We start from the raw sequence: 22,734 nt of genomic DNA, 5'->3' as shown, positions 1-22,734 counted from the left end.
ATCAGCTCACCGTGCTGTGTCTTCTAGAAGTACGCCAGATGATTTTTAAGTGCGCTTCCCTTTTTATTTATTTTTATTATTTTTTTAAAATTAAATCTTTATTGTTCAGATTATTACATTTGTTCCTCTTTTTTCCCCACATAACTCCCCTCCTCTCAGTTCCCGCCCCACCCTCCGCCCTCACTCCCCACCCACTGTCCTCATCCATAGGTGCACGATTTTTGTCCAGTCTCTTCCCGCATCTCCCACACCCCTTTCCCCCCCAAGAATAGTCAGTCCATTCCCTTTCTATGTCCCTGATTCATTATAATCACCAGTTCATTCTGTACATCAGATTATTTATTCACTTGATTCTTAGATTCACTTGTTGATAGATGCATGTTTGTCGTTCATAATTTGTATCTTTACCTTTTTCTTCTTCTTCCTCTTCTTAAAGGGTACCTTTCAGCATTTCATATAATACTGGTTTGGTGGTGATGAACTCCTTTAGCTTTTCCTTATCTGTGAAGCTCTTTATCTGACCTTCAATTCTGAATGATAGCTTTGCTGGATAAAGTAATCTTGGTTGTAGGTTCTTGGTATTCATCACTTTGAATATTTCTTGCCATTCCCTTCTGGCCTGCAAAGTTTCTGTTGAGAAATCAGCTGACAGTCGTATGGGTATTCCCTTGTAGGTAACTGAGTTTCTTTCTCTTGCTGCTTTTAAGATTCTCTCTTTGTCTTTTGCTCTTGGCATTTTAATTATGATGTGTCTTGGTGTGGTCCTCTTTGGATTCCTTTTGTTTGGGGTTCTCTGCGCTTCTTGGACCTGTAAGTCCATTTCTTTCACAAAGTGGGGGAAGTTTTCTGTCATTATTTCTTCAAATAGGTTTTCAATATCTTGCTGTCTCTCATCTTCTGGCACCCCTATAATTCTGAGGTTGGTCCGTTTGAAGCTGTCCCAGAGGCTCCGTACACTATCTTCGTATTTTCGGGTTCTTTTTTCATTTTGCTTTTCCGGTTGGATGTTTTTTGCTTCTTCGCATTTCAAATCTTTGACTTGATTCTTGCGCTCCTCTGGTCTGCTGTTGGGTGTCTGTGTAATATTCTTTATTTCAGTCAGTGTATGCTTAATTTCTAGTTGGTTCTTTATCACAACATCGAGGGTCTCATTAGATTTCTTGAGGCTCTCATCAAGTTTATCGGCAGTTTATAGAAGATTATTGAGAGACCTTAAAAGTGTGTTTTTTAGCTCTATATCCTCCATTTCTGTCATGTTTCTTTGTCTCCGCATTTTTTTATGCTTTCTTGGTGCACCCCCTTGTGGTCTTTGTGGGCAGTCTTGTTGTAGTTAAGCCTTGATTGTTGTCGGCAATACTGGGGGTAAATTGGCCTCCAGGCTAACTGGTTATGAGAGTCAGCTGTGTCTGCAGTGGGAGCGCTTCTGTGCTGGATCTCTAGGGCGGTGCTAATCTAGCCTTTGCCTGAGGCTATCCGGCAAATGCCCCTGTGCAGGGCTTGTGCGGGGTGGGTCCCAGGGGATCTACAGGGCGGGCAGAGCGAGCAGATATGGCTGCTCTCAGTTCCGTCCCCAGCGGCTCTGCAACTGCTGCAAACCTCGGAGAGAAAGCTGCCTTCCCGCTTCTCTCGTTTGAGTCTGGGTCCCTAGAGACTCGCCCGGATCTGGAGCTCAGAGTCTGAAACTCCCTCCCGATTGAAAACAACAACCCCGCCCTCCGCCGCCGGCCTGCTCCACATGCACTCCGCACCTTAGTATTTCAATTCAGCACTGCGCCTCCTCTGAGTCTGGGTATGGTTTCCTCTTTCCTCCTAGTTGTAGAACTTCCACTCAGCCAGCCTTCCTATGGTTCTGGATGATGTCCGTTCCATCTTTTAGTTGTATTTTTGAAGTGGTTGTTTGAGGCAGCAAACTCGACATTAACCTATGCCGCCATCTTGGTTCTCCCCCCCTTTTATTTTTAATTGTGATGAAATACATAGAACACAAAATTTACCATCCTAACTCACCATTTAAAAGTTTTAATTGTACAGCTCAATAGTGTTAAGTATATTCACAATGAGGAGCACTCAATCTCTGAAACTAATTTCATTTTGCAAAACAAACTCCATACCCATTAAACAACTCCCTACTGTCCCCTAACCCCGGCGCCCTTCTTTCCATCTCTGTAGGCGCCCTTCTTTCCATCTCTGTAAATCTGACTACTCTAGGCGCCTCATGTTAGTGGAGTCACAGGGTATCTGTCAGTTTGTAACTGGCTTATTTTACTTACCATTTTATCTTCAAGGTTCCCCCATGGTGTAGTATGTGCCAGAATTTATCTCCTTTAAGTCTGAATATGTCATTATATGTAATACCACATTTTGCTTATTCATTCATCCACTGAGTAACACTAGGGTTGCTTCTAGTTTTCGGCTATTGTCAATAGTATTGCTGTGAACATGGGTATTCAAATTTCTCTTTAAAACCTTTTCATTCTTGTGGATATTCACCCAGAAATGGAATTGTTGGGTGATATGTAATCCAATTGTAAAATTTTATGAAACTGCCATCCTGTTTACTGTAGTGGCTGCACCATTTTATAATCCCATCAACAGTATACAGACTTTCTAATTTGTCTACATCCTCCACCGTTGTCATTTTATTTTATTTTTTGTGACAGCAGCCATCCTAATGGGTATGAGATGTTATCTCATTGTAGTTTCAATTTGCATTTCCCTAATGATTAGCAATGTTGAGTAGTTTTATATGTGCTTGTTGACCATTTGTATATCTTCTTTGGAGAGTTATATTATTTTTTAAAAATTTACTGAAATGCAACAACATAGATATAATTGATTACATGGGCAAATGGTTTTCATTATGTTAAAACAATTCAGTTTATAAAAATCATCAGATCATTTCCATCATAAATTTACCATTCCACCTGATGTCTTTCCAGGAAACAGCTACAGTTACACATCAGGCCATGTGACTATGAACTGCCTTAATACTTGACCCTGAAATATCTATAAATCACATATTTCAGATGTAAATCCAAGGTAATGGTAGATTTTTCCCTGAGAATTCTATTCTAGGTACTTGCATAAAACTCATCAACCAACTAATAAACGAAAATATAGTAAATGCTATTTAACTACAAATGGATATTCTTAGAATTTTTTCATAGTAAACATATCCTACCTTTTTACTTTCTTTCTAGCACAGACAACCTATTTTTTTTTTTGTAGTAAAGAATTTGAGATTTTTCTAAGATGATTCTATAAACATAAAAGTTCTTTATATATTGCATTTAGTTCTTTGTATTTTTCCTTCTTAGGTATTATCTGTGCCTCACTTTTCACTAGTAGTGTGTGCAGTCAAGGAATAATAGTTCAAAATATAAATAAAATGTTAAGGAGACATTGAAACAAAACAATATGTATTTCTATTAAAGCATTATATACTTTGTTATTTGCAAAAAATAACAACCTATTTTAAAGGTTCTGACCGCTAGACCTTCTGAGAGTAAGAGAAATGTCTAATTTTAGTGTTTCCTTTCATTAGTCAACATTTCTCTAAGTTTAGAAGTGAATTCTATGAAATATAGGAAACTACATGCACAGATTTCATAATATGGCTGGAATTCTAGACTAGTAACTTTCAGATTTTTTCTACTGAAAAAGAATCAGGGTTAAAATTATAAACTATTACACCCAGAAATATTCACTCAATTAACTCCCTAATGAAGCTTGGCTGATGCAAATTATACGCTGAGTGTTTCTAAAAGGAGCTCTTTTAAAGCTTTGATTTTAAGTAATAATTGAATTTTTTTTTATATATTTCTTTGTAATTAGTGTATTTAAAATTTGGTCTGGATTTTCATTCACTGCCATGTAATTCACTTCTTCTTGGAGTACTTCTCTTATAAAACGATTAATGGCAACAGTATAATGATTAATAATGACACATTGTACTTTATAGCTCCTAGGAGATACAAGTACTTCATTACAGATTTCATTACCTTCATCAGTACTATGAAGCAGATAGGATGAGAACATATTATTCTCTTTACCGCAATTTAAAACACAAAATAGGTTAAAGCCATGTTGAAGAATATTTATATGCTTTCTATGACCATGGATGTGAATATTAGTTCATTAATGTGGGGATTATTTGTTGTATACAAACATTTCATTTATTTGCCTACTACAAACCAATGTGATCTGTCAAAAAGAGAAATATTTAGCTTGGCCTGTGTGGCTCAGTGGTTTAGCATTGACCCAAGAACTGAGGTCACAGTTTGATTCCTGGTCAAGGCTCTTGCCTGGGTTGCAAGCTCGATCTCCAGTAGGGGGCGTGCAGGAGACAGCCGATCAATGATTCTCTCTCATCAGTGATATTTGTATCTCTCTCTCTATTTATCTTCCTCTCTCTGAAATCAATAAAAATATATTTTTAAAAAAAAAGAAAGAAAAAGATTTATACCTTCCCAGACTGGTTACATGCCAGTGACCACCAACTTTTATCCTAATTTTGCTAAATTTCATTAAACTCCAGGAAAGTTCTCTAAGATAATAAGAGTTCTGTGAAAGAATTTAAAGTGATATTAATTCATTTTGATTTGACAATCTTCTGTCTTTCACTTAAGTTTGGGAGTCTGAAAATTATTGGTGTAGTTAAAAAATATGCAATGGGAAAAACTGCCCTGGCAACATACAGGATCCCCTGCCTCAAGGTCCGAACTCTGACCATGCAGGGCAGAGGTGGGTCTGGGATCCGGGTTCCTGACGTCCAGGTGGGAGTGCTTTCCATTCCAAGTCCGGGAAACATACTGCTGCAATGTTTTATACCCACGCTCATGAGTATATGCTGCAAAGTAATGTACAGGGTGTCCCCCAAAATGTACACATCCTTTAGCAGCTAACTCCCTTAATTTTCACTCCTTTTCAGGTTTAACTGATTTGAAATAATGGATGAAGCCAAACTAAGCTTTGAACACAGTAAATTTATCCTAAAGTGCCACTAAGCTTTACTTTTTGTATGGGGACACATAATAGAAAAAGTTTACAGAACAAAACCACAGCAGTTGGCGAACTGAGGGCACACAAATACCAAACGCAATGATTCTTGATGTTTGCCATTCCATGGCTTCGTGTTATCAGCAGTGCCTGGACCAGAACAGTCATCAGTTTGAAAATGGGTATTGACAAAAAAAAGTATTGATTACTGTAAATTCTTTTAAATTTTGAAAATGTTAATAAATACTGACTTTATAATCATTTCCAGTGTGTATACATTTTTGGGGGGACGCTCTGTAGTTATGAAGATCAGTTTGAAAGACCGTTTGGAAAAAAGACCAGCTTAACAGAAATGCAGTTTTCTAAGGTAAGTGTAGTCACTCTGTAAGCTTAAAAATAAGCCTCCTTGTGAAATTTTACTGTGTATTCTCAGAGTATGCAGTGAGCGACATACCTGCCCCAGGCTGCTTCACTTGTAGATGCTTTATTAACTGGAACACAGGAGGAGTCAATGATGGTGGATTTGTTCATCTTGTAGCAGAATCCGCAATCTGGGTCCAACATACACTCATTACAGTAACTGTAAAACGAAAAGAGTTACACTCGCGTTAGCAGAGACAACTGGTGCTCCCCCGAATTTTCCACTCTGCTGTAAGCGTGGGTCCATCAGACTGGTTTTGGCGAAGTGACACGTGATGAGGCCGGTGAGAGCTGGAAGGCCTCTCCCACCTCCCCCCACCTCCTGCAGCACCTTCGGAACCTACTTTGAGATGGAAGAGGCTTGGATCTGAGACACTGAATGTAGAAGAACCTGTCAACCTGCAGCAAATAAACTATGCTTTTCTAAGCCACTGAGATTTGTTACCAAAGTATGGACTGGCCCATCCTGATCCAGGCCAACTGGTTCCAAATTATACTAAAGCATTTATTTCTCTTGTTTCCATCATGTAACACATTTTTTTAAAATGGAAAATATGTTTTTCCAATATACACCGAGTGGCCAGATTATTATGACCACCTGAGGTTTGTAGACAAATTAGCTATAATTTCCCACTGAAGTCGCTAGAGGGCCAAACCATTATAAATAGGGAAGCAGGTTGTTTACCATGGCAGTAGAATTGATTTTTTTCTGAAAATAGCCTGGCCAGTGTGGCTCAGTGGTTGAGCATTGACTTATGAACCAGGAGGTCACGGTTCAATTCCTGGTGAAGGCACATGCCCAGGTTGCTGGCTCGATCCCTAGTAGGGGGCATGCAGGAGGCAGCCTATCAATGATTCTTTCTCATCCTTGATGTTTTTCTCTCTCTCTCCCCCTCTCCCTTCCTCTCTGAAATCAACAAAAATATATTTTAAAAAAGAAGTTGGTATAGAAAAAAAGGCTAACTCTTCTCTAGGTTAATCACATCTACTGGTTGGATCACAGAGCCATAATCAATCAATCATTGCTCACCTAACAGCAGTATCCTAACTACATGAAAATTCTATCCAGGGGAAATGCTTGAGAGGGCAGGGTGTTCCAGCCTAAGCCTACCACGGTGTGCTTGGAGAATGAGTTTTCTTGCTGTCGCACTCATCTGTCAGACAACTCTGGCGCCTCAGACACGGCAGGCACACGCAAGGCACCGGAGATAGGAAATAGACAAAGTCCTTGCTCCTGGGTGCATGACAGGCGAGGATGAGAAACAGTATCCAAGTAAAGCATGGCAGTGCGAGAGAACTCAGTTATGCACGGCTCCAAGGACAGCGGCGTGATCATTCACCTGGGAGCCCTGGGGGGAACTTCAGAGATGATGTTTGAATTGGATCATAAGAAAAATTTATGAGGTAAAGGGAAGAGCACTCAGAGACCTGCTTATTTTACAACTAGAGATCAGTCAGTACAGACTTTTAAATATCTCCTGCGGACAAGTAATCATACAAGAGTGTGGGGGAGAAACAGGGTAAGAACTACTCTTAAGTTGTTGGGAAAAGATGTGAATCCTGACTCAAAATTAAAAGACTGCTTTGATTCATTTAACTAAATGGGTAAATCCTGGCATTGCTTTAAAATGAGATGATCATCATTTCATCCTCTTTCTGTGAACTCCTTTGCAAACAGCCATTCCTATGTTTAGATGCGACTTCAGCCCGATCCTAAAAGCAAAAAGGAGGCCTTTCAAAGAAAGCCCCCCAAAAGGTCAATGTGCGTTAGAGAGGCGATACAGCACTGTGAACATGAGACAGTCCACCTCTGTGATGAGCAAAAGCAGCAAAGCGATAGAAGGCATTCCCGGCTGAGCTTTTGGCTTTGAGAAGTACACCAGGCTAATCTGGAAGGAAGATACTTCTTACGAGCCTGTTGTTTGTTTTTTCTGCCCACATGAAGCAGACTCTAACAACCCTGATTCTTCCGATGGCTTTAACGGTACTACCGAAGAAAGGTCAACTCAAACATTTGTACAGAAATGACTCTACTTTATTTCTTTAAAAACCAGTGATTCCCATAAAAGGCCAGAAAACGTAAGGATAAAAGCACATAGTTCCTGAGAACCTACCACATACACGGGCCAGATAGATGGGGTGTTATCCATAATGCTTTGCCTCCTCCATCACTCTTTCAAGCATCCAACCCTGACCACACCTCCCTTTCCCAGACTGTCTAGTAAATAATCCCTGCTCTGTCGCCATCATTCGTTCAACAAATACAAATATTTTACACTCCCTATGTGCCGGGCACGATTGCAGGGGCTGGGACACATTTGTGAACAAAGCAGATCCCCCGCGCTGGCGGGGCCCATTTGTATTAGCCCTCCCAGTGACCTCCAGTTAATCGGCCCCTCTACTTGCTCCCTATTCACTCACTAGCTTGTTCCGTTCTTTAGTTCCATCCTATCGAGCTTGTCGACCATGGCCCATCATTTCAGACTCCTAACTTTCGCTGGCCATTTATCTCTCCATCACACCTCTCTAGCCCGAAGCCTAGCCGTATATGAATGCAAACAGTCACCTTTCGGTGCCTTCACCCACACACCCAGATGCAGCTGAACAATCTCACAACAGGCAGGTCAGTAGTTCCTTATCTTCACAGTGAAAACTGAAGGGACTGAATTTTCTCAACTTTCAACTCAGACATGAACAAAGATCATTTACAATCACCTCTTTTCCTCCAGGCTCTGAAAAGGGTGCTCAAGGATCATCCCTCTGGGCTTCACCAGGACCAATGCCTAGTCCCACTGGTTATCTTCTTCTCTTTCTACTTTCAAACCTCTCCTAGGACTTACCCCAGAGTTTATGTGCAGGCTCAAGCCTTTCCCATATTAGAAAAGTGTGAAAAACTGTCTTTCCTACTACTCCACACTATCCCTCCATACTCGTTCATAGGGGTCGCTCAGTGGAGAGGTCATATATTAAAAAGTGTTCAAATCCTTGCCAATCCAGGGAGTGGACCACTGTTTGGGAAGTGGTGTGCCAACCCTTATCTGTGACCTAGAATTGTGTGTTTTTTTCATCATATAGAGGATTTTATGGCAAAATTCTCCCAAATGTATCAACATTTCTTACTTCAACTTGACATTTAGAAGGTTAACACAAAACTTTAAATATCCTGAGTAATCTGCTAATTGACCTTTTACAGAGAGCACCTATCATAACTGTGGCTTTAACAAATGACATTAAAGAAAGGAAAACTTCTAGAAGTGGCTATTTTTTATTCATGATTTGCTCTTTAAGGCTCTCTTGAACATGACCTAATGAATTTATGTAAGGTTTGCTAAATATAAAGCTGAGGATTTAAATATATTGGTGCCAAATCAATGTTCGTAAGAATGCTCGAGGCACAGATTAAAACTTTTTTTGAGAAAAGCTGACTGGCATTATTTACCTCCTTTTATTCTCCTTCCACGGGAGGATTTGGGGTGAGTCCCCATTTCTGGACTTCGAGTTTTCCACCCATGATCCTGGGGAAACCACCCGGTTGCCAGAGGCTGCATGAAGGGAGTGACAGAAAGGCAGGTACTCTAGCTCTAAATTCACACAAACACTAACTGTGTGAAGCATATTATAACGTTGTGACATCTTACAAATACTACTCTTACTTCAAAGGCAGAAATGATTGGTGAGCCCTGTTGTAAGAAACTCTAAATTTACAACAGAAATCAAGAAGGTATTTACAAAAGCACTATGCTTTATAAAAGGAATTGCTGAAAGAATTACATAAAATGGGGATTCCACCCTATTAATACAAAATACTTTACATTTCAAACGAATCAATATGTAGAGCAGGGATGAGATGGCCCTCCTCCTTGCTCTGAGCACAGCTCTACTGTAAAGGTTACAGTGTTCTTTACTGACTGGCTAGCAAAACAGACTGCGAGGACCCGAGAGAAAAGGCACGCGTACCACCTCCCTCTCTGCAGCACCCATGGTGGCCAGATTCCCCAGGACAAGTTTATCACAGAAGCACAGTACAACAGTCCTATAATTCAAGGCATTACTATAGGTTCATTAGCTTGTTTTATTGCCCTTTTAAAGAAAATAATTTTGGGGGTTGGTGGGCTGAATAGCTGAATCATTTTTAGGATGAAATAAAAAGAAGGTAAAACTCAGTGTCAGAGGGTCCTTGAGATTGAGGGTATTAAATTGCCAGAGGCTAAAGCTGCCATTTGTCAACATTCCATCCACAACCCAAATGGAACTGCTCAGTATTTTTGATAAGTCACTTTCAGAAACGCCAGCTGCACGGGCCAATTTCCTTAAGGCCCAGACAAAAGCACCCAGAAGGAGAGGGCCCTCTCCGAAACCACATCCTGCAGACTCTCATAGTACAAGGACATTACAATATGCGGAGAGAATCTGTGGCAAATAACTGTGCCCCGGATCTCCAATACTGTTCTCGGATGTGGACACTTCCCTTGGGGAGATTATATAGCCAACGCTGCTGCTCTTCTATGAGATGAAACTGCTGGGGGAACTGAATGCACAGCATCTAGAAACTCCAATACAGCGGTTCTCAACTTGTGGGTTGCGACCCCTTTGGGGGTCGAACGACCCTTTCACAGGGGTCGCCTAAGACCATCAGAAAACACATATATAATTACATATTGTTTTTGTGATTAATCACTATGCTTTAATTATGTTCAATTTGTAACAATGAAAATACATCCTGCATATCAAATATTTACATTATGATTCATAACAGTAGCAAAATTACAGTTATGAAGTAGCAATGAAAATAATTGTGGTTGGGGGTCACCACAACATGAGGAACTGTATTAAAGGGTCGCGGCATTAGGAAGGTTGGGAACCACTGCTCTACTAGGAGACGTGAAAATACCTAATCCAGACGGTAACTTCAATTAGAACCAAGCCAACTTGCTAGCTGAAGGGAGGGAAGATTTAACTTTTCAATCTCCGTCTTTTCTTTTTAAAAAGAGAGAAAAACAAATATTTCCATATTAAGAAAAAGAACTGGTTCAAGAACTTTAAAATGCTTCCAATTAAAGTAAAACAGAAAACAAAAGGCAGCTTAGTGTCTAAGGCAGGGGAAGGAGGGCCTATTTTTGTTTAATCAACCGTTTACATGTTTCACATGGCACTCAGGACCTCAAGCGAATGTGCCTTCTCCTTTCTCCTGAGAAAATCCTTTAAGCATTGATTTGGGTTAATTCAGATTAAAAAATCTCTACTCTGTGAAGTCGAGTATGAACTCAGCTCTCTAGAAAGCGGTCCACTTGTTTTTAAGTGTGTCTCATTAAATCTAATGACATGGAGTATTATGAACAGTGTGTGGCCTTTAAAGTGCCTGTCTCTGGTATGGCCTGAATTTCAGAAAATCAGTGGCGGCCAGTGCAGGTCAGGATGATCCGTGCAGCAGAGTGGTGAGGCATGACTTGCTTCAGGAAATCAGAGCCAATAGAGCCTCCGCTTTACAGAACGTGGCCACAGGTTCACATTCATTCTCTGGGGGTAACTGTGTTCACTCACACATTCCTTCTGCATCATTGTAACACCCTACTTTGGGCAACGATGTCACTGTTTCCTGTGACAGCTCTTCCAAACCCCCCTCCTCTTTACTTCCCCCTCCTCGCTCCCGACCGTCCCTGCTGCTTGCAGCAGATGACTTGGAATCCAATTTACCAGAGGACACCCTTCCTAGGGGACGGCCTGCCTTGCTTGTTCCGTCTATGGACCCGATCTCTACATGAGCACTGCAAAGAACACCGAATCACCTGCCCTCTTTCTCAGCCAGAGTGTAGACGGCAGGTGACTCCCTCTCCCCACCTGGACTGTGTAAATAGAGAACTCGTGATAATGAAAAACAACAAACAAACAAAATTCTGGGGGACTGAAGTGGTTGGAAATTAAAAAGTAGGGGATCACCCGGTCGGCATGGCTCAGTGGTTGATCGTCAACCTATGAACCAGAAGGTCCCAATTCGATTACCAGTCAGGGCACACGCCCGGGTTTCGGGCTCAATCCCCAGTGTGGGGAGTGTAGGAGGCAGCCGATCAATGATTCTCTCTCATCATTGATGTTTCTATCTCTCCCTTCTTTTCTGAAATCAATAAAAAAATATATATATTTTTAAAAGCGGGGGATCTATTGGCTCTGATTTCAGGGAGCAAGTCATGCCTCTCCACTCGCCGGAAGCTGCCCTCACAGAGACTGCCGGATCTTCTTGTGAACTCTGGGCACTCTTCTTTCTTAATCGTAACTTACCGTTCTGTGATGAAATTCCCTAAAATGTTTTCCTCTCTGCTGAGGTCTTCTCATCCCTTGACACTACTCCCTTTACGATCCCTCCATCGCTCAGACTGCCGCATCTTAGTGTTTTCTTTCTCCGCTTGGTTCTTTCTCCTTTGGTTCTGTTCTTGGCAATCTTTCATTACTCTGTACACTTTTATGGCAAACATTGACCTCATATGACCCTTACTATCATCAATACACTGAGACTGCGTGACCTGTTTCTCCAGTTTGTTTCTCTTCCATAAGGGCCAGACCCCTATTTCCAGCGGCCCCATTTTCTGGATGTTTCACCAGTACCTCATACTCCACACAGCTCAAGCTCAATCTTTGGCTTTCCTGTCAAACCTGCTGTTCTTTTGTGTCTCACAATTTGAAGACCTGAGCATGTGCGATCACTCATATTTAAATAGCACAGCAGCAGCGAGTCTATCTCAAAGTATGGGTAGCTCCTCTACTCAATATTCTTTTCCTTTTTTTCACCTGAACTCTGACTTGAACTTGCCACCTCTTACCTGAACTCTCCCAACAGTCTTCTGATGAGTCCTCTTGCCTCTAGACTCCCTCCCCTCCATCCTCTACATTTCCTTAAATCTAACTTATCGGACCTCTCTCCCATTTAAATCCTGCAATAGTGTTCCATGGCCTGCAGGGTGAAGACCCGACTCCTTATTAAGACACAATCTGGCCCCTTTTCATCTTGTCCATCGTTTCTTGTCATTTCTTCCCAGGTGCCATGGGCTCCAGCCAGGCCACACAAGCCACAGGATTCAGCATATGACCTGCTTTGATGTTTCCCCTCCTATGGCTTACTCGGGATTATTACTTCCCACCTTTGTTTCCCCACACACTTGCTTCAAGACTCATATATGACATCAGCTCCTCCATGAAACCTCCTGACCCCAGCACAATTAGATGCATCACTAGTCCATCTTTTATTCCCAGTGATTTCCATGTTGCCTGAGATATGTGTTCAGTATATACCTGCTGCATAAGTAAAGAGATGAACATCAGTTATATAGACAGCAGGTTTGGTAGTTCTTTCTATTGTTGCACTAATGTTCCCCACATCTTGGTCCAATGAGATCAAAGAATTGAGGCTTGAATTAAACTGTGAGTTGTTCCACAGAATTCATGGCTTTCAGATCAAACCCATATACAACTGTCTGAAGCCATCTGGAACACAGTCATATTTCTCATCTCTTCCCCTTAGAAACTGAGGCTAAAAATACAATGGATTCCTGAGTTGGAGGCAAAAAATAATTCATGGCAGTGAGGCAGGCACATTAAAAGCAATCATAGGCTTTTGCTCTTTGGCACTATTACATAGGGCAAATTTAGCCTATTTGTCAGAATAGGTTTCTTTTTTTAACATTTACTGGTATTTTAGGCTCTTATTTCTAGTAACTCTTTGTCTAATCCTTTTTTTTTTTTTTTTAATAAATTCTTAGATTGTTTCTCTAAAGCGGAGGGAGAAGAGAGCTCTCTCTGCCAAGTCTGTCACCATCAATAAGGCTAAGTGTTTTCACATTATACTACATGGACCTTTGATCAACACTATTAAAAACAAAACCTCAATTCCAACTTGCTAATATAGGATGACATGTACATGCATATGTTGATATATGTAGACATGTGTATTTAGGCAAGTAAATGTGTGTATTATAGATATACACACATTTATATACAATCTTTTCAGTTAAATAATTGACAGTAAAATCAGATTTATAATACAATTTGGTAATCAAAAAACATAGGTACCCAAATACAAAACAATTAGTATGCAACATGCCACCTTCCAAGAAAAACAACAACAGTAATTAATCTTCTTCGGTGGTAGTATACATTATTCATTAATGAAGAGACAGGAAATAAATATTAGAATTGGAATTGTTAGGTTTACCAATAGACCAAATCCATCAGTACTTGTAGATATGAAGAGGATTTTGGAGGGTGGGTTTTACCACAAGCCTCACTGTAGACATATAATTTTTTAAAAATATATTTTTATTGATATCAGAGATGAAGGGAGAGGGAGAGAGAGATAGAAACATCAATGGTGAGAGAGAATCATTGATGGGCTGCCTCCTGCACGACCCCTACTGGGGATCGAGCCCGCCATCTGGGTATTTTCCTTGACCAGGAATCGAACTGTGACTTCCTGGTTCATAGGTCAACCACTCAGCCACACCAACTGGGCAACAATTTATATGTAAGTCACAGATCTTTACCAAAAATAATAATAAATAAAAATGCATAAACATAGTTTTGTTTGGGGCTCATCATCACCATCAGAAAACTCTTTTATATAAGCCTTATTTTATGTCTCTGTGACTATCTACACTAATAAAAGAGAAACATGGTAATTAGCGTATGACCGCTACGCTTTTCATTGGCTAATCAGAGTGATATGCAAATTAACTGCCAACTAAGATGGCGGTTAACTGCCAACAAAGATGGTGGTTAATTTGCATATGTAGGCACAATGCAGGGAGGCAAAAGGGAAAGCAGGAAGAAGCCCCCTGCCACTGACAGTGATGGGAAACCCAGGGGGGAGCTAAGAGCCGGGGGGCAGGGCAAAGGCGGCCCCCAAGGCCGCCTTTGCCCTGCCCCCCAGCCATGATCGGAGAATCCGGCGCCTTTGCCGCCCTGGGAAGTAGGTGTGGAGCCAGCGATGGGAGCTGGGTGCGGGCGAAGCTGGCAGTCCCAGGAACTTCCCAGCCCCGCACCCAACTTCTGAGATCCCTGACCACAGAAGCAGGGTGCGGGTCAGGGAAGCGTCCGCCGCCAGCGTCCCCGGCCGCGGCTTCCCAGCCCCGCACCCAGCTTCTGCGATCCCTGACTGCAGAAGCTGGGTGCGCCAGCTCCCCAGCCATGGCTTCCCTGCCCCACACCCGGCTTCTGGGATGGGTGACTGCAGAAGCCCAGTGCAGGGGCGATCACAGAAGCCAGGTGCGTGGGCAGGGAAGCAGCCTCAGCCAGCTTCCCTGGCTGGGGCTTCCCTGCCCCACACTGGGCTTCTGCAATTGGTGATGCCTATTTCTGCATGACACTTAACTGACTACCCTCCCTTGAAGCACAGAAGAAGAAGAAGCCCCCAGAAGAAGAAGCCGCCCACCTTTGGTCCTGGCGCCAGTGCCTGGGGCTGGCTGCAGCCCAGGAGATGGACAAGCTACTGGCCAGAGGTCGCAGGCTGCAGCCACCCGGAGAAGCTACCAGCCCTATGGTCCAGGGCGCCAACGCCTGTGTCCAGGGAAACAGGTTCCCTCTTCTCCTACTGTAGTCATTACTTCAATATTCCCCTTCTGAATTTCCCTCCTGTGCTGCAACCCAACTCCACTTTTTATCGGAAGGATACGGAACAGAGAGAGCAGTGTTAAAAGCTTACATTTTTAAGCCGGTAAGGTTGGTACTTAAACATATAAATGGAAAACTAGAGTCCTTAAGGTAACAAAGGCTACAAAGGACAGGGACAGCGCATGACCTATTACATCCAGCAATCCATATGGGGACTGAAAACTTTGCAATGATGACAATTACTGAAGATATGAATCAACTAAAATAGTTGACAGGGACAATTCTTCCATCTTTGAAAATATCTACATCAAATCTGTTTCAATAGATTTTCATCTGCATAGTATAACACATTCTGACAACACCACCACCTCCACTAATGTGGTCAGTGTTGTGCTGTAAAATGTTTAATAACTGAGGGACCCCCCCGCCTCGAGTGCACAAATTTTGTGCACCGGGCTACTAGTACTTGTATAAACACCAACGTGACCCTAAAAACCTGTGTAACACACACTCCTGCAATATGCATCTATCTAATCACATTACCTGATAGGAGTTGCCGATTTCTGTATGGTGCTCCTAACACTAACTTCTACATATTGAGAACTTTCTGATATGCCAAGACACAGGGTAGGCAGACAGTTTGGATCACAGTAACAATAAGGTTTAACTTGAGCACTGCACTGAGGGACACTTCCTTTGTTTAACAGCATTGAACTTTTAAAATATAACAGTACATTTTTTAAAAGTGAGGAGCTCATAAATATCTTTCCATACATAGAAATGATAGCCACAAATACTGTATTTCCTGTTCTGAAATTTTTCAGAATTAGAAAATAAAAGTTTAAAAGCAATTCAGGGTATCCGTTTCAGAAGAGATAACCTTTATGTTTAACATACAAAATATAAACACACCATCAAGAAAGCAAGGTATCTGTCACTGAAGCCATCTGTTTTCAGTATCCACAAAGACCAAACGCTCGTAAACACATCTGGATCCTAAGTCATGCACTTGGATTTCAATGCTCCTTCAAGTGGACAAAGAGAGGCAAGTGAGGTATGAATGCAGCTCTGGGTTCGAGTCTTTCATGGACTTCGGAAATTAAATTCATTCGTCATTTGACAGGATAAAACAAAGGTGAGGAAGTGAGGAAGGAAAATTTTACTTATTTTCTTAAGTAGTTAATTTTTCCTTGAAAAATTATGGGGATTCTGCCTCCACCAAAATATGCTTTAAAAAAATACTTCTATCCAGAACAACTGAATGAAAAGACTGTGTTGGATTTTAATATGCACTCACCTAAATCCATGACTTTTAAAACCAAAAAGAAATATTAAAGCAACACACCTGGTAAGTTTTTACGAATGATTTCTAGTTTATAAATTTGGGAAGGGGAATTAATTTTTATTCTGAATTAAACTTTTCCCTTTGGAGAATCACAAATTTAAATTTGAATGCATAGTACCTGTGTTCTTGGTGAATGCAGTCACACTGACTTTAAAATATATTTTATGTCAACACAAAAAATAGGTTGTTTTAAAGTGAGAACTTCATAGTGTTTTTTTAACCTATCTATGTAAAACACTTCTTAAAATTGCCTCTTTGGGGACCTGTTTTTGTTCGTTTTTGCTTTGATAACTGACTGTTTTATTTTTAAGTGGTACCAAGTATCTCCTTAAGCACAAAAAAAGAAATTTAGTGACCAAGTCTGTTTTATACTTTTCATCAAACCCTATAACCCCTAGCACGGTGCTTATCAGAGTGAAAGTGCTTCACACAGAGAAAACTATATCAAAAGAAAAAAATCCATTTTGGCGTATACGGCTTTGCTTATCAGTTCTTCCTTGGCTACTTGGAGGGCTTTTCCATTTTCATAGGAAATGAAATGTTTGAATGTGAAGGACAAAGTAGGTTTTGCTTGGAGAGTGAGAGAAACAATCAGCCCCTGGAGCCACAGGAAGATGCCAGATTTGGAAGCTGTGCTGTGCGATAAAGATGGAACCAGATAGCCCGGAAGTCATCTCCCTGGACAGCATCCTGTCCTTTGATGCCTGTGACTCTATTTAATGTAATGCGCTCTGACAACTAGAACCTACCACACTGACAGGATTTCACGACACTCAAAAGAATTCAAGGTGGATGAAACCAACAGGAATCAGTAAAGTGATTCCTATTATCAGCACATAGATTTTTCTCTTTAAGGAGAACAGTCAGGTCCACATATATAACTCATCTCCACAACTAGAGGAGGAGGCAAAGAAGAGAACAGCTTTCATGGTGTTCATTTCCGCCTCTGAGTGGACGGTTATAGTCTAATTTGCGTAAAGGGTACTTCTTTGTAAGTGCATCTCAGAAATACTTGCTTCTTGTCTTATATTACTTTTCCCACATTCATCAATCTGTGTAACAAAGGCCTTATAAACAACACTTACCAAAATGAACAAAGCAAAATAAAAACCACAATTTAACTTGGATCAGATACGCATTTTTCAAAGTTATGTGGTTAAGATCATTGGGCTCTAAGAAAACCCAAGGTGGTGAATTGTTTTAAATATTTCCGAATGACTTTACAGTATGTTAAGTACTTGCTTTTATATCAAAGCTGCTCTATGGTGATCCTTAAAATGACAGAAAAAAATTTCTGAGCTGAGTAAATATAGGTAAATAAAAGTGAATGAGCCAAAAAAAAAATCTTCAAGTCCCAAATAAACTTCAACTCACAAAAATGATTCCTTAGAAAAACAATCTCAATTTCTCTGAATAACTGAAAACACAGCAACACAGGTATTTTCAGACCCACTGTCTTTCATCGTAAATAATTACTGCCCACTTCCCAAAGGGTAGTGCACCCTCTCTGGGCAGCAGGAGCGTCCAACAGCGTGACTGGTAAATTTCAGAATGAAGAGTGGTCAAGAGCTGGGTTCTTAAGCAAAGCTCAGTTCTGCTGTCTGCTAAGCCACAACATTTTCTAAAATCGACTTTACTTCTTTTAAGCCTCAATGCGATTGGTAAAATGGGGGGAATAACAGCACCTACCTTAGTTGTGCTGAGGGATAAAAGAGAGAATCCATATAAAGCTCTTAGTACAGTGGGTGGCACAATGGTGACTATGCAATAAATGGTGGCTGTTGTAACTAGTACTCCATTTGAACAGATGAACAAATCACTCATTTAGTCAAATCACACTCATTTTGAACAAACCTGACTAAGGGCAGCTATTTAACTGGCTTACAAGGCCAAAGAAATAGCACAAAATATTTTAAAGATTCTTTCTCCTTTTCAAAACTGGAGGTAAATTATTTATGAAGGCCATATTTCTTGCCACCTGCAAAGTTCACCTTAGACTTCTAATCACTATTAAAAGAACTGAACCATGAACGAGAGTAGGGCTCTATTTGATCAATAAACTCCTCTTTTCTGCTGTCAAGCAGAACCACTCACACATGTCCCATAAACCTAACAGATTGCCCATCTCTATTGTTGAGTCAAACCCGGCTAGTGGTCTGTCCCCATATCCATTCTTTGCTTCTTCCTTTGTTAAGAGAATTCTAACCTTTAACTGGGAACACTGTGGTCTCCCATTCCTCTCGCATTCACTGAATAGAATATGTTCCCCAGTCTCCATTACAACTACGTATGGCCATGGGACTATGATGGGAAATACTGTGTGGGGTTTCAGGAGGACCCCCAGGGAGCTGATTCACCTAGGAAGCAATGCTCCTACACTGTCTCCTCCTGGCCAGATGCAGACATGATTGTGGACTCCTGCAGCCATCCTCGTGAACTTGTGGAGTGAGAAAGATGCAGTATAGATACAGCAGAAAGACAGGAATCCAGATTCCTGATGATACTAAATCTAATCTATCTGCTCCAAAGTTCCTACCTTTGAATTTATTTTATACTAGAGGCTGGTGCACAAAATTTGGCGGGGGGGGGGGGGGGGGATCCCTGCACCCTCTCCAATCCAGAACCCCTGCCAGCCTGATCGCCCTAACTGCTCTCCCCTGCCGGCCTGATTGCCCTAACTGCACTCTCCTGCCGGCCTGATCGCCCCTAACTGCCTCTGCCTCAGCCCCTGCCACTGTGGCTTTGTCTGAAAGGATGTCCGGAAGATGTCATGTCTAATTAGCATATTATCCTTTTATTAGTATACATGAGAATGAAACTTCTTCCTTGTGTAAGTCAGTTATTCTGGGTTCATCTGCTGTGTATGCCAAAACCAATTCCTAACAGATACAAGAATATTTTTCTCAAATGCTTAAAAAATATTTTTGCTCATTTCTAACTACACCAGAAATAACAGCTTCTACTTGTGTCCCAATATCTAAAGATATGAGACTTGAGTGTGAGTTCAAGATGTAAATACAAGCCATTCTCAGATATTGCCAACTTCTGACAAGGGGCTATTTCTCGAGCTTTGTTTTCCGTAACAGCTGGCACAAGAGCTGGTAAATGGTCAGTATTCAGTAATGGAGGTCCAATGAAAGAAGTGAAAAGTGGGAAAGAGTTCCTACACTATGTCCGTGTACATATGGTTGCATATTAGTAACACTGATTTTCCCCAGCCCCTCAATCAATGTGGTGAAGGAGGCATTTAGCAAACACACTGGTTCCTTCAAGTTACTTGGACACCATGAAAGGTGACCTGAAAAGCCTCAGAGTTAATGCCTCAGTCCACTAATGTCATCCACCTATGGTGGCTGCATTCTGTGGCTGGGCACAGCCTCTCATTTGTGAGACTTGAGCTCAGTAACGACAATGATGGCAAGTGCTTCAGCTAGTCCAGGTTATTTTGTTTTGCAATTGTTTTTTGATTTGTTCATGCCTGTGTCTACCTGACCTCAGTACAACTCTGAGTGAGGTGGTAAATTGCTCCTTTGTGTCTCTTCCTTATTGGGTAACTGAGCAGTGAAACATCTTTCTCTAATGTTACAATTTCTGTTGCTCCAATTTCTCTCTGACAGGATAATTACTAAGTTTGTCTTTCTTGGAGTCTCACAGATTCATGCTTATTTGAGTTTCATTTATTTGTAAATTCCTTAGCCTTTTCTGATAATATGTTCAATTTGTTGCCTTTCTCTTTTAATACTTTACGCTTCGAAGATCTTGTAGATCCTCATTTACTTTCAGAATTGTATGGCCATTGCCCTCCTTTTTATTTTCTCCTGGTTGGACTTCAAGGTTCTGATAATTTTTTAAAGAAATATTTTCTCAGAGGGGCATTTTCCTTGTGTTTTTGTTATAGTATGCATAATTTTACTTTAGTTCTGCAGTTTAAGATCTCTAGATTCTTGAGTGTTTCCATATCTTCCTTGACAATTTAATTCAAATGGAGTTTTATCAGAACCAAATAGACATGTGCTGAAAGCCAAATGCAAGGATTTCATCAGATGGAAATAGATTATTATCAGCAGGCCTGACGAGTGGTTTACAGGGTACCTCAAGAGACTTGTTTGAGAACCTTCCATCAGCTGAGGCAGGCCTAAGATTGACAGAAAACTCTCTTACTGAATTTCCAAATGAATTTATATAATCACTGCAGGTACAGAGGAAAGCATACAGTCACACACACATCAGGCCTCAGTACGTGGTTAAATTAGGAAACCTTACATAAGACATGATGTTAGTTGCTAGGTAAGCAGACAGGAAATGAGGAAAGAAAGAGAGGAAACATAATGCCTGCTTTCAGATACAAATTGCTGTTTAGAAAGACAAGCCATAAAACCTGGGCCGTTATAAGTCATTCTAGTCACCAAGACCTGACGCATCCCATCCCCTCACCTTAGGTCTCCATTTAGACTCTTAAACGTTTGCTCTTCTACCTTCTCCACTCTGCTGCCACGGTGATTTTTGTAAAGTGCAACTCTGATGATGACAGTCTTCTTAACAGCTTCATCCGAGTTTTTAAATGAGGGAGTTCAAAATCCTTATTACTGGGACACACGACTTCTTATCATTTAAACTCCCCACATGCTCCTTAGGTTTATTTCTCGCCATTTCCTACCTCTATATAGAGCTCATCCCATGTTTCCTGAATGGAATTGTAGGCAGTATCTGTTTTCTCAAAATTTGCCCCACATTCAACATGTGGGAGTGTGAGAGATATCTGCCCACAGAGGAGCTACCATAGGAGCCTCCCCTGGGAACCACGGGCATCAATCCAGGGTCTTCTTTCTGGAGCATCTGCCCCTCTGCCACAGGGAAGGAAGGCGGAAGGAAAGCCCCTGCTCTTTCAACTTGTGAACCAGCCCGTGACAGACGCCTGGAGCAGAGCTAGGGGAGGACATGGCGGGTGTGTGTGTGTGTGTGTGTGTGTGTGCGCGCGCGCGCTCTCTTACTGTTTGTGCCTTCATGACAGAGTTAGAAATGACCAATCCTCAGGCCATCTGCAAAAAAAATTAGGCATAGAAGGCACACAGTTTAATGTAAGAAAAATATGGATTCTGTGAAGCTGAGTATCTGAAACCAGAGAATATCATATACTTGCAGTATCTAGGAAATATTAAGCTTCGTCTTGTTTCTGTACACATGCTACCCTATCTGTCTGGAATGCTGTCTTCCCCTGCTCTGGTCTAACTCCAACCAGCTCCTTGCTGCCCAGCTTTGGGAAACCTTCCATAACATCCAGGAGTCAATGGATTTGGTAATGGGTAGTTACAGGAGCTAAAAAGGAGCTATTACTTTAAAACATAATTAGATGAATGGCTCTTTAAAATACTGAGTTCCTCTATTGCACTGATATACTTGTCTAGGTATTAAGTAAAAAATAAACAGAATATCTATATAATAAAAGCCTAAGCAACCAGTTGCTATGATGTGCACTGGCCACCAGGGGCAGATGCTCAATGCAGGAGCTGCCCCCTGGTGGTCAGTGTGCTCCCACAGGGGGAGTGCTGCTCAGCCAGAAGCTGGGCTCACTGCTGCCGAGTGCAGCGGTGGTGGCGGGAGCCTCTCCCACCTCCATAGTAGCGCTAAGGAGCAGTGAGCCAAGCGGTAAGAAGCCTGCCACTAAGGAGCAGTGAGTCGAGTGGTAAGGAGCAACCAGGTAGGCAGTAAGGAGAGAGGGATCCCAAATTGCGATAGGGATGTCCAACTGCCAGCTTAGGTGGACATCCCCTGAGGGATCCTAGACTGTGAGAGGGATGTCCAACTGACGGCTTAGGCCAGGGGTGGGCAAACTTTTTGACTCGAGGGGCCACAATGGGTTCTTAAACTGGACCGGAGGGCCGGAACAAAAGCATGGATGGAGTGTTTGTGTGAACTAATATAAATTCAAAGTAAACATCATTACATAAAAGGGTACGGTCTTTTTTTTTTTTTTTAGTTTTATTCATTTCAAACGGGCCGGATATGGCCCGAGGGCCGTAGTTTGCCCACGGCTGGCTTAGGCAGACATCCCCCGAGGGGTCCTGAACTGCAAGAGGGTGCAGGCCGGCCTGAGAGACACCAACCGTGCATGAATTTTGTGCACCGGGCCTCTAGTATATATATAAAAGTACAGTGGTCTAATTCCTCTTGTAATTCTGTAGCTGCACTGACCAGTCAATTCACATAAGAGGCATAAGAGTGGAAGACCACTTTGGCACACATGTTGGAATTCCAAATACGAAGAGAAGGAATATTAATTTAGCATGTTGAGAGTTCTGAAGTTTATTCTTATCACATATAGCAAGCCAACACACACACACACACACACACACACAAAGATAAAAACACATTTA

The 22,734-nt window shown here is 41.6% G+C and overlaps 1 protein-coding gene across 1 annotated transcript in view; it reads right to left on the bottom strand.

The window, feature by feature from the left end:
* The window catches only part of SLC2A13 (solute carrier family 2 member 13), a 300,012-nt gene that overhangs the window by 55,987 nt on the left and 221,291 nt on the right, over positions 1-22,734 (bottom strand). The window contains exon 7 of the mRNA XM_070410428.1: positions 5,453-5,578. Within this exon, the coding sequence (XP_070266529.1) occupies positions 5,453-5,578 (126 nt within the window). The remainder of the gene's footprint in view (positions 1-5,452; positions 5,579-22,734) is intronic.

This window comes from Myotis yumanensis, unplaced genomic scaffold (genome assembly GCF_028538775.1).
Source record: "Myotis yumanensis isolate MYYU_CA2020_CCGP unplaced genomic scaffold, mMyoYum1.0.hap1 SCAF_3, whole genome shotgun sequence".
Classification (NCBI taxonomy): Eukaryota; Metazoa; Chordata; class Mammalia; order Chiroptera; family Vespertilionidae; genus Myotis; species Myotis yumanensis.
This window is presented reverse-complemented; position numbering and strand designations above follow the sequence as displayed.